Source organism: Ostrea edulis, chromosome 2 (assembly GCF_947568905.1).
Source record: "Ostrea edulis chromosome 2, xbOstEdul1.1, whole genome shotgun sequence".
In the NCBI taxonomy this organism is placed as follows: domain Eukaryota; kingdom Metazoa; phylum Mollusca; class Bivalvia; order Ostreida; family Ostreidae; genus Ostrea; species Ostrea edulis.
Window position 1 is genome coordinate 10,675,622 of NC_079165.1, and position 17,342 is coordinate 10,692,963.

Below are 17,342 nucleotides of genomic sequence, written 5' to 3' on the forward strand. Positions count from 1 at the left end.
AGTTTTTACATGTAATTCAGCAATATAGAATTAAAAACTAGTCATTTTATTCCATGAATAGTGCTTCTCGCTATATTATGCTACAATTAATTTCCCTCATATATTTAGGAATCTACAGTAACACATCTTTTTGCAATAAGTCCCATTTATATTTCAATTGTCAGTTTTCCAAGCATGATTTTGAACCGTGTTGAAGATTTTAGAACAGATGCATCTTCTGTTTTGAAAAAATCAAAGTGTTGAATTTGAAATTTCTTTCTACCAGTACAGAATTGGATATTAATTAGAATTTGCTATCTACTAATGATTATGAATTTCAACCATTGTTAACATGTTCTTTGCTTTTGACCTCTGCATGACCTTATTTCCTCGCTTACCCTGTACACAGGCAGACTAAGGTGGGCATTAAATATCAGGCAGAACAGATGGACTTCAGAACGCTATTAAAATCCACTTCAGTCAAGTCCAAGTAAGTTTTCGTCCCAAAAAAAAAATTTTTAAAAATAATATTTTTTATACTTAGTTTAATTAACCCCAGGAGATTAGGTACAGGTTTGCAACAAAAGCTGTTATCAAATTGTTTTATCTGGATATACATGGCATTACTTTATATTTGTGTAAAATGAAGCAGTAATATTTCTACTGGAAACCAACCAATGAAATGCATCCAAATGTCTCTTTCTCTTTTTGCATGGTGTTTGATAATGGCATGATCAGTTTGAGAGCATGTTTCACCATCTCACTAAGACTTCCACGCCTGATGTTTTTGTGTTTCTTCATTTTAACAGGAAATTCTCACAGGAAGTTACAGAAGAAACTACCCAAGAAATTGTAGAAACTGAACAAGTGGACTTCCGGGAAGTGTTGAAAAAGGTCAGTGCTGAAAACAAAGTGTGGAAAGTGTTGCTGAATCGGACTTCTTCCAAAAATTGTTTTGCTGAAGCATCAATCCTATTTATACCCCCCGAATGAAGTTCTGGGGGGTATATAGGAATCACTCTGTCCGTCCGTCCGTCCGTCCGTCCGTCCGTCCGTCCGTCTGTCTGTCTCCAGATTCGTGTCCGGGCCATAACTTCTTTGTTCTTTGACATAGGCATACCATATTTGGCACACAGGTGGATCACCATGAGACGATGTGTCTGGTACCTTCATGACCTCTATATGACCTTACCCTTGACCTTAATGTCAAAATTAAATGTTTTTTTACAATGGATTCGTGTTTGGGCCATAACTTCTTTGTTCTTTGACATAGGCATACCATATTTGACACATGAGTGTATCACCATGAGACGATATGTCATGTACCTTCATGACCTCCATATGACCTTGACCTCAAGGTCAAAATTAAACATTTTTACAATGGATTCATGTCAGGGCCATAACTTCTTTGTTCTTTGACATAGGCATACCATATTTGATACATGAGTGTATCACCACGAGACAATGTGTCATGTACCTTCATGACCTCCATATGACCTTGACCTCAAGGTCAAAATTAAACGTTTTTACAATGGATTCGTGTCAGGGCCATGACTTCTTTATTCTTTGACATAGGCATACCATATTTGACACATGAGTGTATCACCATGAGACGATGTGTCAGGTACCTTCATTACCTCTATATGACCTTGAACTTTCACCTCAAGGTCAAAATTGATTATAGGGTTTTGACATAGTCATACCATAAGACATGGATGTATCACCATGAGACTATGTGTCATGTACATTCATGACCTCTTTATGACCTTGACCTTTGATCTCAAGGTCAAAATTATAGGTTTATACCATGGATTTGTGTTCGCACTATATCTTCCATTTTCTTCTACAAAGGCATACTATATTTTTACACTCAGGAAAGAGGTAATTTATGCCTATTAACAACACCCTTTGGGAGATTGGGGTAAGCAGGGGGCATTCTTATTGAGCATTGCTCACAGTACCTCTTGTTTGTTTTAAAAGTGCCTGTTCTTTTTGGTGCCAAAGTCTTCTGAAACTATCAGGTTAAAAGCATTCATTGTAAGTTATACTGATATGATGGCATAATTATTAGTGATCAATTATGCAAAGAAAAAGGGAAGAAAAATATATATTCATAATGAAAAATAGAAACATCTTTAAAATATCCTCAATCATTCCACAAATCACAGTTACATCAGTGGATCCAAGATATCACAAAAGGATAATCAAATGAAGGTTCAGACAATGTTTTTATGTTATTGCAATGAAACTTGAAAGAAAAATGGTATGATAGAAAACCCATGGGTTGCCCCCCCCCCCCCCCCCCCCCCCCCCTCTCTCTTAAAATTGCTTAGCTGGTGGGTGCAGGCTAGGCCCACACTCCTGAATTTTGCATAGAATATAAGAAGAAAGAAATCGGTTCTGAATAACATGATTATGGGTTCCTGTAGATCTATTTCAGCATTAAATACATTGCAATATATGAATCTAACTCTTTCAGGAATAAAAATTTGAACAAACGTTACTTTATTTTCATTACATCAGTTTTACATCCTGTCCTCAAGCATCCTCAAACATCTACAAGTACATGTACATATATATAAAGCAACTTCTGATCTTGACACTACTTGTATGAATTTAATCATTTATGTTTGACCGCAATCTAAATCTACATGAACTTATTGCAGACTGTCACTTCACCACAATTTGTTGTCATTATTGAGGACCTCAAAACTGAGGAAGGCTCTGAGGCAAAATTCATGGTCAAGGTTCGAGGTGAACCAACTCCAGAGGTCATGTGGTTCCATGAGAACGAACCAATCAAAGACGATGACATCTACAAGATCATGGCTGGTGAGGAGGGTGAAGTAGTCCTGTATCTGCCTGAGGTGTTCATAGAGGATGCCGGTGTATACACGGTGAAAGCTGTCAATGAGGCCGGCGAAGTCTCCTGCTCAGCAATCCTCACAGTTCTTCAAGGTGAGTTGATTTACTCATTGAGTTTGTAGCATACCTGTAAATCAGAAAGCACCAAAGAGATAGAAGTGGAGGAAACGCCTTCTGTATAATGGGTATTTCCTGCAGGTGGAAATTTTGTGACTTGATGATCCCAAGATATATTCTGCATTTCCAATTTCTGCAGTTGCAATATACCTATATATTCTTATAGGTATATTGCAAGTTTTATTTTTGTGGATTTTTCCTGTCTGCAAAATTCCACACAAAAAATGGACAACCACAGAAAATACCCATAATGCAATATTTTGGAATGTTGTATATTCATGAACTTTCACCCTTAGGGAGGAAAGAAACATTATCTTGAAAGTTTAGAAATTGATGAAAAATATCTTAAGTATTTTAGAAATTGTTGAGGGAAGATTACCCATTCTTCATTTTGCAGAGGAGCTGGAAGATACAGAAGACATCAAGGAGACACCTAAAGCAGAGTCAATCGAGGAAACACCTGCGAAACCGTTCACAATGCCAGATGCTGAACAACTGGACTTCAGAGCTGTACTCAAAAGCAAAGTGTAAGTTCTGTTTTATCATGCTTTATCTTTAGTTATAGTATTAACAAATCACCAAGTATCCTTATTATATTCAGAGTATTGACTATGATACTACATTATTGTATTTTTGTAATGTTATCAAGAGATGTAAATTTAAGATTTTCTATCCTTATTTTAATATGAATCATTTGATTGTATAGCATACAGCATGCCTCCCATGTAAAAATGTCACTGTATGCTCTTCTTTGCATGCAATTTATAGCAAGACCAAATCGAACGAGAGCTTTGAAACTGAACAGCTGGATTTTAGAAGTGCGCTTAAAACTAAAGTGTAAGTCATACCCGGTGATGGAATCTGTGATGAATTTTCTGAATGATTGTCATTTTTTGAGTTTTATTGACCAGCTAAAGTTAAATATTTCATAAACAACTCTCTGTTCCTCATCAGGAAAACAAAGGCAAACCAAGAATTTGAGTCAAAACAACTCGACTTCCGAGGTGCTCTCAAATCAGAGCATGTGTAAGTTTCCTCGTTAAACTCTTAATCCTGTGGATTGTATTGGGATAAAACTGTCAGTTAATTTTTTTTTGTAAATCAATCTGTAACAGTTTTTGGCTTGTTTTGTATTCATACTCCCACAATTAACAACAGTAGATATACATATAAGACATATATTCCTCCTTTGACAGTGTGCCATTTAACAGATTTTGGACTAACAACAGCCTTCAGTTTTGTACATATACTTATAGCATGCTTACATTATGTATATTCTAACAGACAAACCAAAGTGAACCAACAGTTTGCGCATGAACAGTTGGACTTCCGAGATGCTATCAAAGCTCGCCATGTGTAAGTCAACCACTGTTCTGGTTAGGTGTACTGTTGTCATTTAATCTAGACGTTTAAAAAAGACGAAAAATAATCCATGTTAAGAAGTGTGTAGGCAGGGGACAATTTTTTACTGAGTGTAACACTGACTTGGCTAGGAGGAGATAAATATTATCATCAAAGGTCATGATAAGCTTATACACGCATGAAATAGTTTGATCACATCATAAGATGTTCATGCAGTGCATGGTATGTGTTTTGCATGTCTTCCAGGGAAACTAAAGTCAACCAGCAGTTCCGGCATGAACAGTTAGATTTTAGAGAAGTCTTAAAAACAGAGACTGTGTAAGTACCACTAAGAGTGTGTGAGATTGTTGTATTAAGATGTGTAAGTACCATTTACAGTGTGTGAGATTGTTGTATTGAGATGTGTAAGTACCATTCACAGTGTGTGAGATTATTGTATTGAGATGTGTAAGTACCACTAAGAGTGTGTGAGATTGTTGTATTGAGATGTGTAAGTATCATTCACAGTGTGTGAGATTGTTGTATTGAGATGTGTAAGTACCACTAAGAGTGTGTGAGATTGTTGTATTGAGATGTGTAAGTACCATTCACAGTGTGTGAGATTGTTGTATTGAGTTCTTCATTTGAATGACACCTTTTAATGCATGCTGTCTGCTTTTGCATGTTCACAGTGAGACCACATTTAATCAACAATTTCCTCATGAGCAGCTGGATTTCAGATCAGTACTCAAAGCCGACCGGTAAGGCACAGTGAGAGGGGTCTATTGTAAGACTACAGTGAGAGGGGTCTGTTGTAAGACTGCTGTTTAAGTCTGTAATTCTGACAATAACATGTGCCCAATCTTCTGTTTGCAGTGAATCCAGTGAAGAAATCACCCAAGAAGAGACTGTCATTGAGGTTTCCAAGAAACCAGAGGAGGAGGTACCTCAGGTGTCCCAGATAGAGGAAGTAGAACTGGTGGCTCCTAAATTTATCACCAGAATTGACGACATCAAAGTGGAAGAAGGAGAAGAGGTCAAGTTTATTGCCAAGGTCACAGGCACACCCACTCCTGAGGTCACATGGCACCATGACAATGAGGTCATCAAAGAAGACAGTGATATATACAAAGTGTTGCCAGGAGAGGAAGGGGAGGTCACTCTATTGCTTACAGAGGCCTTTCCTGAGGATTCGGGTGTTTACACTGTCACTGCCTCAAATGCCGTCGGACGGGCGGAATGTACAGCCATGCTGACTGTCTCTGGTAAGCAATTAACGCATTCATTTGCATTTTAGGTATAAGGATATCTATTTCAGAAAGTGGATTACTAAAATGACAGTGTCTCTTTCTGTAGAATTAATTGAAGATGAAGAACAGGTTCCAGAAGAACAAGTTGAGTTGATTGAAAGCAAAGAAATTATTAAAGAGGAGGCAGCTGTCAAAATACAGGCAATGTTCCGAGGATACAAGGTTTGCATTTACAAACTACACCAGTGATATCACACATGTAGAAACATTTACACATCACACCAGTGATATCACACATGTAGAAACATTTACACATCACACCAGTGATATCACATGTAGAAACATTTACACATCACATCAGTGATATCACACATGTAGAAACATTTACACATCACACCAGTGATATCACACATGTAGAAACATTTACACATCACACCAGTGATATCACATTTATAAACATTTACACATCACACCAGTGATATCTCATGTAGAAACATTTACACATCACACCAGTGATATCACATGTATAAACATTTACACATCACACCAGTGATATCACACATGTAGAAACATTTACACATCACACCAGTGATATCACATGTAGAAACATTTACACATCACACCAGTGATATCACACATGTAGAAACATTTACACATCACACCAGTGATATCACATATATAAACATTTACACATCACACCAGTGATATCACATGTATAAACATATACACATCACACCAGTGATATCACATGTATAAACATATACACATCACACCAGTGATATCACACATGTAGAAACATTTACACATCACACCAGTGATATCACATATATAAACATTTACACATCACACCAGTGATATCACACATGTAGAAACATTTACACATCACACCAGTGATATCACACATGTAGAAACATTTACACATCACACCAGTGATATCACACATGTAGAAACATTTACACATCACACCAGTGATATCACATGTAGAAACATTTACACATCACACCAGTGATATCACACATGTAGAAACATTTACACATCACACCAGTGATATCACACATGTAGAAACATTTACACATCACACCAGTGATATCACACATGTAGAAACATTTACACATCACACCAGTGATATCTCATGTAGAAACATTTACACATCACACCAGTGATATCACACATGTAGAAACATTTACACATCACACCAGTGATATCACACATGTAGAAACATTTACACATCACACCAGTGATATCACATGTAGAAACATTTACACATCACACCAGTGATATCACACATGTAGAAACATTTACACATCACACCAGTGATATCACACATGTAGAAACATTTACACATCACACCAGTGATATCACACATGTAGAAACATTTACACATCACACCAGTAATATCACATGTAGAAACATTTCTATCCTAGCATCAAGTCCAACATCACATCAACATGTGTTTTTATAACCGTGAAATGGTCAGGGTATATGGCGTTATCCTTTTCTGTCCATCATTTCATCACTTTGTCATTCTGCTCTTGTGTCATTCCATCATAGTTTTCCAGACTGTTATATTCTAATTTTGTTTCATTTCCTTTCAGTGTTATTTTCACATTATTGGACTATCAAACTTGAATATCAGCGGGGGGCATTTATGTCATACTGATCCTTTGTTGAACTGAGTCATAATGAGCTTGCAAATTTATTAATTTAACAGGCCAGAGAGGAGGTAAAGGACATGAAAGAGACCAAGGAACAGCAGGAAGTTCCCACATTTGAAGCTGATACGACCTTTGACATTAGTGACATCAGCACTGACACAGAGATTACAGCTCATCTTCCTAGAGAAGACCAATCACAGGATACACAGGTAGGTCATGACCTCTGTCACATGCACAGTCCAATGTCATCAATTATATACTCTAAAAATCATTTCATAAGTGTATCCTGAGCACTAATCATATCAAACAGATAAAAGAGATTTTAAAGAGATTATCTTTAATACAAGTGAAATTTTTTTGATTGACTAATGATTTCTTTAAAAAATATCAAAACTTAACTCTGAGCACTTAGAATGTAGAATAATCTAGTACTTGTCAAACTGATAGTATATATCAGCAGGTTAAATTCTCAGTGTAGTACTAGTATAGTTGTAGATGTTTTAACGATATCTAGTAAACAACATATCTGTATTATAATTAATCAGCAACAGAGATGTAAACTAAGTAGGAAATCATTTTTGTTGAGCTAAGTTTGAAATGGAAGTTTTAATTGGCTGATGCGCACAAGTTTTAACATTATGGATGATTTAACAATTAAAAGCTAACATAACGATTAAATCAAGAGTAGCTATCTTAACATAAATAATCAGGGCTCTAATTGAGTAACTTTCAATAGCTGGAGCTGCAAATACTTGTAGGTGATGGCTAACTAATTCTGTAAATGTTTTGGTTTGGCTAGATTTTCCCAACATATACTCGATTTTATTTTCATAAGCATGGATTGCTAAAAAAAATTTATTTTGTTTGATGTCAGAGAAAGTTTTATTCAAAACTCTGCAACTGAAAGTTGGCATGACAATTTTGGCATGAATATTTTTGTTCTTTAAAATTTTACCCCAGAATGTTTAACTTTGCAAACATTTGACTGCAAAGCAATAATCACCAATGGTATGAACAAGAAGGCAACACAAAAAAATTAAAACTTTGGTTTATGATTTGATTAATCATTGTTGCTTTCTTGTTCTGTATATGTTTGCAGCTGTCTGCATGGTTAGCCGTAATTGTTTATTAGTGTTTGTTTACCACCTCACAGCAGCATTTGCATGCACACAGCAGCAATGACTACGATGTAGGCACTAAAGTCTATACCTGGAGGCTAGAGAGCACACCTCAAGACAGCTTTCCTCAATATGACACTTATTTGTTCAAGGAGGAACTTATTGTTACTGGCTCAGAGAGTGAGGATCAAGGATATCTTCCATCTGATGAGGAAGGTGAAAGGACCAAGACTGCAGAGGATGAAACTTCCACCTGGCATATAACAGGGGAAGAAGAAGAACCTCCTGCACTGCCTTCCACATCTGCTCCGGAGCTTACAACAGACTCCACTCTGCTCTCCAGCAGACCCGATAGGACATCAGAGGACTTCACATCCATACCAAGCTCCACTATACCCGAGGGCACAGATGAAGCATTCACTTTTGTAACAGCAGAAGATCTTCCAGAAAAACCTGTTGAGGAAGAGTTTACCATTCTCAGCAAGGAGGATATTCCACCTCTAGATCTTCAACTGGGAATTTCATCTTCTGATGAAAAAGAGGGATCTGAAAAATCCTACCCTGAGGACTTCACTAGTTCTGATGAGGATGACAGCTCAGCTGAAAAACGTCTAGCAACTGAGGAAGAAAAGAAATTACTTGCCAAGCAAGATGGAATAGAAAAAGACAAAATTCCTCAAGAGAAACAAGACACAGGCGAAAGATCAGAGGAGTCTTCAACTTCAGAAGAGTCTGAAGGAGAAGATGGCTTTGTGAAACCTTCAATGCCAGACATTGTTCCCAAAGATTCCAACATTCTTGACAGGAGTTTTTCAAGTGAATCTGATGAAGAAGAGAAAGAACAAATAAAAGTTAAAGGTGTTCCATTACCTGATGGTTACAAAATGCCAAAAGCATCTTCACAGAAGGAAATTTCAGTGCCTGAAAAAGAACTTGAACAGCATCTCATTGAGGAGGAAATTGTTGTTCCATCAGAGGACAAACCAGATTTTGCAGGTCAAGTGATATCAGAAAAAGACACCATTCTTCAATTGGATAAGAATATCAAGGACAAATTTGAGGGTTTCATTGAGGAAGGAAAAGATCATGGACCAACATCTATGGTGGACAAGGTCAGTCTTTGGGATGAGGAAAGTGAGGATGAAGAAAGAAAACTTGTCCGAAAATTCTCTCCATTTGAAAAGTCAATGGATGAGCAACCTGTGAGTGATATCATCATTGAGGAAAATGAGGAAGATGCAATTAAACCTGATTTCAAACAGCAGGTTTCATTAGAGGAGAGTCAACCACCAGAGGCTGGGTTAATCACCCAAAAAGATTTGAAGGAAGGTGGTAAAGAAGGAAATAAGGAGTTGGTGGATCTATCTTTTGACAAGCTGTTGCAATCACCCACAGAAATGTCAGAAGAAAGAGAAATTGAGGAAGAATTTGAACAGCCTGAGTTGTATCAAAAGGACAGCTTTGCTCCAGAATTTGAAGTCAAACCGAAGGACATTTTCCATGCTGAACAGTATGATCTGTTTAGAGGTGTGCCAGAAAGAGATGAAGATTATGAGGAAGTTAGCATTGAGGAGGAAGAAATCATTGAGGAGGAAGAGGTTCACGATGAATTCATGGGTAGAGAATACATACTAGAGAATATTCCAGAAGAGGAGTCATTTGAAACTTCAGAGAATGAGGGATATACAGGAGAGGACCAACAGCTGAGCCCTGAGGAAACACGAACGAAACCAAGCAAAGATCAAACTTCTGAGGTAGGCCATTAACATAGAAGTGTAGCTTAGACAAATCAGAGGGTGGTTAGAGGATTCAGACAAAGGCAGCAAAACACTCACACAAATACCAATTAGTAGATATTAACATCAGTCTCTTTGGTAAGTATTGTACAGATATATATTCATGTGTATTCCAGATATATAATGTGTATAAATATATATACGTCTTCACAAAGCTTTGGCTTATATCACTGTTTTGTCTTTTAACCTTCAAACAAATGGCCCTCAAGCATAATCTCTGTCCTCCCTGTATGTGTTTATTCAAATGTTCCATTATGTATACATTTTTGTGATTATAATTGACTTTCAGGTATTTTCAGAAACATTAAGCATGAAATGATCCCTATTTTGAACAGCAGTATGAATAGATAGAGGGTGGTTTTTGTCTTTTTGTGGTGTACCCATTGGATAATCTTTACTTTTGCATGAGTTTTACCCCTTTGAATATTACGGTTTGGGGTTGAAATTTTTTCCCCTTTTTTATTTCCTTAATCCTTAAACATAGTGGATACTTTTGTTGAATAAACTGCCTATGGTTTCATTGTAAAAATCTGAATGACAATTTGCCAGGATGTGGAGGCTGCACTGACCCTGACGGAGGATGAGGAGCCCACCTTCTTGCGAGAACTCTCTGACCAGGAAGTGACCGAGGAAGACACAGTGACCTTCATTATACAAGTCAGCGGCACTCCATTCCCAGAAATCACTTGGTAGGGTCAAACTCAGAAATCTGTACATGTATTTTCATTGAAGAATCATTGAATTTTTTTAATATTCCAAGATTAGTTTTATGCCATGAAAGAAACAAAGCAGATGTGAAGTGTAGGTATCCTTATAGATCAATTGTACTAGTACATTGAACCTTGTTTTGATGTATTTAAGATAGAGGAGAGCCGTATAGTTTGTGATTATATTCAGAATATTGGAATTAAATTTTAGTGAGCTCTTCATTTTAATGAGGTAGAATATTTAATGGTCTGGTGTAACAACATGTATATAAGATCTCACCAATCCTGAGAACCATACTAATATTGCCAAAATTAAATCCTTGCCAAAAATTCCAATTAAATTGTATACAAGTATATCGTAAAATCCAAAAGACTCTATAGTATCTCTCAGATCAATTTTTATTTTATATGAAACAGGTACAAGGATGGAGTTGAAATTAAATCAGATGACCATTTCAATACTGAAGTTCGAGGAAACTTTGCCTCTCTCATTATCAAAGATGTCATCATTGACGATGATGCAGAATATGCTGTAAAGGCCAGCAACAAAGCAGGCTCAAAGACCAGTAAAGGAGAACTCTTTGTCAATCCCTCTGGTACGATGTTTACACAAGACGGTTTACCAAGTTAGATAGTAAAGGGCTCCGATTTTGAGGCTTTTCAAATCCTAAATGACTTCACAAAATTTATTTCCTTTTATTGTAGGTGAGGCACCATCCATCCTCTCGAGAATTGAAGACATTGAGGTGGAACCAAGTGCTCCGATTGTCCTTGAATGTCAGGTCAAAGGTCATCCAAAGCCAAAGGTCACCTGGTTGAAAGATGGAGAAGAAATATCAGGTCCACAGTATAGGTAGGAAAAACTCCATGATAATTCACCTTAGCAAAAAAAATACCTGTGATGAAAGCCATTGAATTTATTCTGAAAGTTTGTTGATTTTGATTAGTTCTTATTCATGAAATTTATAATTGTTAGATGGAGATACATAATATGTTGTTATGTTACTGATAAGGTTGTGACGTTTACATAGGGTGGACTACGTTAATATGTTACTAATAAGGTTGTGACATTTACATAAGGTCAACTACATTGATGTGTTGCTGATAAGGTTGTGATGTTTACATAAGGTCAACTACATTAATATGTTGCTAATAAGGTTGTGACGTTTACATAGGGTCAACTATGTTAATATGTTGCTGATAAGGTTGTGACGTTTACATAGGGTGGACTATGTTAATATGTTGCTGATAAGGTTGTGACGTTTACATAGGGTGGACTATGTTAATATGTTGCTGATAAGGTTGTGACATTTACATAGGGTGGACTATGTTGATATGTTGCTGATAAGGTTGTGATGTTTACATAGGGTGGACTATGTTGATATGTTGCTGATAAGGTTGTGATGTTTACATAGGGTCAACTATGTTAATATGTGGCTGATAAGGTTGTGACATTTACATAGGGTCGACTACGTGGATGACATTGTGTCGTTGGAGATTGCAGCGGCTGAAATAGAGGATGAGGGGGAATACACTCTCAGTCTCACCAACGAGAAAGGTGTGGCTTCCTGCTCCTCAATGGTCATGATACAACTCGACAAGCCGGTGATCACCCACCCACTGTCAGACGTGACAGTGTCTGCTGCAGATACAGCCAGGCTGCAATGTGAAATCATTGGTCGACCAACACCTGACGTAGTGTGGCTGGCCAATCAGTCGGTCATCGAGGAAAGCCCCAAATACCGCATGAGTTATGACGGAACTACCGCAGTGTTGGAAATTCACGACACCGGATTTAATGACGCTGAAGTGACATATACGTGCAGAGCTCAAAACCATGCTGGGACATGTGATACTACGGCTCATGTCGAATTACAAGGTATTTTATAATAACCAGAAGTTATCTAACGGACAGCAGACTAGTGTGGCATTATATCTATTATGATTTCATTCTCTTTTGAGCTGAGGCTTCTTTTTTTTTATGTAGGAGTGAAACACACTTTTGAATACCAGTGATATACTATTAGCAATTGGATCAACATTAACAAATTTTTATTCATGTGAAACATTTTTGTGTGTGTTATTTAGTTTTGTAGAGAAATTTCATTTTATCAATGGTGTGTTTCACATCCATATTTGCAATAAAATCCCGTCATCTGCTTGAGTCCTGCATGAGAGTTCATCCTTGTCTATTGTGATCCATGCTGAGTGTTTTATGCTTTGTAAGATTGTGTGAATTGAATTGCAGTTATTTACACCTGAGAAAGAATCTCAGATTTAAGGAAAGAGAACTCTTTGATTGGCATCAAAGTTTTGTGTTGTTGATTTTCCTATACAAGTTCAAGTTGTGGCAATTGTTGAATTTTTTGTCTAATTTTTTTTTTGGACACACGTAATCTGCATGCTATATTTATGTGCTTATGATGTATAAGGTCATATATGATATTAACAATCAACAATTTATTCTTTTCTGAATTTTTCCCCCCTGCATTTTTCATGACTGATCAATATGTATGCACTGTAATCCAGTTTAACTAACATGTATCTTTCTGTAGAAATAGTAAATCATACCTATCAAATTGATAACTGATGAAGGACTACCCCTGTAGTGTGCATGATTTTCAACCATTAGAGAATATGCAAAGATAGTGAGTCTACTGAATTTCTTGTAGCATAATTCATACTGACATTCCTGATTTTGAGCAAATTTATACATATTTCTTGTTCCATTAATGACATTCCACAATTTTTAGCAAATATTGAATTTATTATATTTACAGAGTTTACATTTTTCACCTTTTTGGACTTTTTCCAACATAGATAATTATGTAGTCAATATCTGTTCAAAACAAATGAATACAGATTTTGTCTTAGTATGTTGCATGAATGAGTGTGTTTTGTGAGGCATTAAACCTGCATTAGGATTTTTATCGGAATTCAAAAGTACAAAAATTAAATTTTCTGAAGTCAGTTTATGAGAAAACATTGTTTTATAGATTTGTTATCAGTGAACTAGTTTGTCTACCATGAAGGAATAACAAGTCTTATTAACTACCTCTACTGTTACACAGAAATGTTTGATGTCTTTTTGAGTTTGCATGAAAGAAATGTCATCTACTATGCAGATATTGACAAATAAATAATTTTTAAATATTGCTGACGTGCATGTTAATTCTTTTCTGGTCAGACTTGGAGTCTGGGGCACCTTGCAGTTGTGAGAAATATGAGGCCATCAGCTTACACTGTTTCACTGCAGTATGGAAAATAATGACAATAGAAAATTTAATCTTTAAACTAAATAAATTATGTTCCTCTCTTATTTAATTGAAGCAATATCACATTGCACCTTTGTTTGGTTGCAAATGGGTTTATTTTGCTCTGATGGCAAGTTGCATGACAAATGGGCAAGCCTTCTTGTGTATGAATGCAAATTTTTCATTGAAAACAGTTATTATTTTCCATTTGCTTTGATGTCAAACATCTTTTGTCAAATGTGCAATATTTTGGACAGTGTGTCCCACCCCTGAGGTTTCCCTGGTGATGTGCTTCACCTGAGATACCTTGATGACACTCAAGATTAATGTTCACCTTATCAGAGCCTGGGTCACCCCACAATTCTTTTCTTCTACAGGCAGTCTATACAATGTAAATTGAAATTTAAGTAAACTTTTTCAATTATTGTTAGATCATTATCCCCATCTGAGAGTGAATATTGTTCACAACTGTGTGACATAGCACGGAATTGACTCTGCACACCTGAGTGATATTTTATTATGATTAACCACCAAAGCCTAGGCCATAAGGTGTATTTATGTACACAATCTGCCTTTTAATGTAGTTGGGGATATTTAGATTTTGTTGCCTGGATATGAATCATCAAAGGGGTCCCCCCCATCTAAAAATATTTTGAGGCTCTAGAGGAATGGGTCTATTTAATTGTTCCTTGAGGCTCTAGAGGAGGGGGATTCAGGCTTGTATTTCGTCTGCATAATATCATGTTGAACAGGAAAATTTCTTCAGGATATGCTGATAGGCATAAACTCAGTGGAATGCTGATAAATCATATCAATTGAAGCATGTTTAGGAATGCATACAAGGTATTTTATAAAAATTGTAGATGTCACCTTTCAGAGCCTCAATGAAGTCAAAAGTTGTATGTTCAGTCAAGAGATTAAGACAATGGATAAATGGAGATATATCTTTATGTCTTTATAAATATCAGGCCCGTCAGGACTATAATCATTGACTCTTGAAAAAAAAAACAATGCTTGGACGCCCAGGGATTTAGATGATATCACAACACAATGCCAAAACAGCTGAGCAGATTAGCCAGGGATAAAGAAATGAAAAGTTTTTGAAGAGAGGCGGAGAACCCTAACATTATGAATGATTTGACAATGTATGAGAACATGTACTGTACAAACAATGATATTTATTCTAGAGTGTATAGGCATTTCAGAGATTAAGACTTCCTAAACAGGAAAAAAAAAAGATCAAAGATTATCAGATAAGGAAAGAATTTAACGAATACACACAGAGCGATTTGTTGTAAGTCTATTTAATTGACATATCAATTAATGAATGGGTTATAAGGTTATGTTTATGTTGTATTTAACAATGATACATTGTTATTGAGGTTTTATATTAAGCTTTCCAACTATGTGGCTATGAGGCTCTAGATGGTAAAATGCATGTCTCTATGTAATACTGCATATACACTGATGTGGTTTGGGAGTATAATTCATTTTTGCTCAATTTTCTTGAACAGATTTATAAACAAGTTTTGTTTTGTTTTTTACAATATTGTAAACACATCTTTTCTCTCAATATTTCAGCACACACTTGTTCTAGGCAGTTTTTTTTTTTATTTCTAGATGAAATGGTATATTACACTTGTCTTGCATGGAAGTTTACACTTTTACTTGTAAAAACAAGACTAATGCATTAATCTTTGGTTTGACTGGTTGTAGAAACAAGTCTTACAGAGTTATCTACCTTTTCCTGTGTTGGTGTTTTGTATACAAACTAGATTTTCACTAAAGTTTTTTTTTTAATACATGAGTTTTTGATAAATGCATGAAAATATAAAGTTTAACTTTTATGAGCATGTATAATTCTGATATTTTCAGCAAATATTTTGTTTTCATTTTTTGGTGTGTGATATATCTGATATACAAATACAGGTATAACTATAATGGGGAAAATTGAATTTAAAGAAAGTGCATAAAATGTATGAGATGTTTTCTGGACTAAAAAAGATCTATGAATTTTATATCTAATGTAGAAAAAAAGAGTTATCTTTTCAAAGATTAGTTTGATCTTAAATAATGAGAAATGCAATAACAAAAAAGATCAAATAATTTTTATAAATGATTTTTTAGTACCACCAAGCATCCTCAGCTTCCCTGAGAAGATCACGATACTAGAGGGAGAGGAGGTGTCCATCGTTTGTAAGATAGAGGGAGTGCCCTCCCCCAAACTCTCCTGGACTGTCGAGGACAAGGAGCTCATCCCAGATCAACACCACCTGTTGGAGGTCATCGATGACACAGTGGTCCTCAAAATCCCACAATGCACTGCTGATGATGAGGCCATCTATGTTCTGAAGGTCGAAAACCCAGCAGGCAGCGATACAGTGGCCATTCCTGTCAAAGTTGAGGGTAGGTTTTTACTCCATCTTAAGGAGGAATACCACACAAGAGAAATTTGATATGGATGAAAAGTGGGGGATATGTACAAAATATTTCAAATTTAATTTTTTAGTTGAAAATTACACTTATTGCAGAAAGTAATCTGAAAAAAATTTAAAACTTTTTCTGGACTTGAACCCGCAATCTACCGATCAGCAGTCGACACATTAACTGACTGAGCTACTCAGCTAGACAAAAGGAATATATAAATATTGCTGATATTCATATCTTTATTCATGTTTTAAAAGGACATCAGTCATATGAGGATGTAGTATATTCCTCCTTGAGATTTACATTCTATCACCAGTGAATTAGATTATGGATTACTGCTGAGCTTCAACACTTGATCAAGTGTTTGATTGAAAACATTAATATGTATATATACACTGTACATGTATTGAAATAAGAAAAAGAATTATTTTGATTTATGTATATTTACTTGTAAAATTTCAGATGAATTTAGCTTGTTTTCCTACAGTCTAGTGTGTAGTAAGTTATGATGAGTTCAGAATTTCATTGATTAACTTAATCATTGTAATCAGAGTGTTCTCTGACCTGTTCATAATCCAGAAAATAATTTCACTTTTGCTCTAGCTGTCATTGGGAAGCCCTTTACCTTGATAGAGTGCACCTGCTAACAGTACTTAGAGAATTTCCTTCATGCACAATTATGCACATCATTAGCATATAATAAATCATGGTTCTAAAGGTTAATTAGATGAATTGTGTGTAATCTGACAGGTCTGTGTACAGGCAGATATTGTCTATTTTTAAAAAGTGTTGGGAAATTTAAATACTGAAATAGAATCTCATTATCTTTTACG

The 17,342-nt window shown here is 35.9% G+C and overlaps 1 protein-coding gene across 2 annotated transcripts in view; it reads left to right on the forward strand.

Moving 5' to 3' along the window:
* The window catches only part of LOC125678963 (titin-like), a 294,828-nt gene that overhangs the window by 138,881 nt on the left and 138,605 nt on the right, over window positions 1-17,342 (forward strand). For both annotated transcript variants that reach the window (XM_056156077.1, XM_056156078.1), the window contains 18 exons: window positions 389-469; window positions 789-873; window positions 2,646-2,937; window positions 3,359-3,488; window positions 3,730-3,798; window positions 3,916-3,987; window positions 4,246-4,317; window positions 4,570-4,641; window positions 4,995-5,063; window positions 5,179-5,567; window positions 5,659-5,774; window positions 7,264-7,416; window positions 8,361-10,079; window positions 10,671-10,810; window positions 11,246-11,424; window positions 11,534-11,681; window positions 12,292-12,707; window positions 16,210-16,488. In XM_056156077.1, the coding sequence (XP_056012052.1) occupies window positions 389-469; window positions 789-873; window positions 2,646-2,937; window positions 3,359-3,488; window positions 3,730-3,798; window positions 3,916-3,987; window positions 4,246-4,317; window positions 4,570-4,641; window positions 4,995-5,063; window positions 5,179-5,567; window positions 5,659-5,774; window positions 7,264-7,416; window positions 8,361-10,079; window positions 10,671-10,810; window positions 11,246-11,424; window positions 11,534-11,681; window positions 12,292-12,707; window positions 16,210-16,488 (4,481 nt within the window). The remainder of the gene's footprint in view (window positions 1-388; window positions 470-788; window positions 874-2,645; window positions 2,938-3,358; window positions 3,489-3,729; window positions 3,799-3,915; window positions 3,988-4,245; window positions 4,318-4,569; window positions 4,642-4,994; window positions 5,064-5,178; window positions 5,568-5,658; window positions 5,775-7,263; window positions 7,417-8,360; window positions 10,080-10,670; window positions 10,811-11,245; window positions 11,425-11,533; window positions 11,682-12,291; window positions 12,708-16,209; window positions 16,489-17,342) is intronic.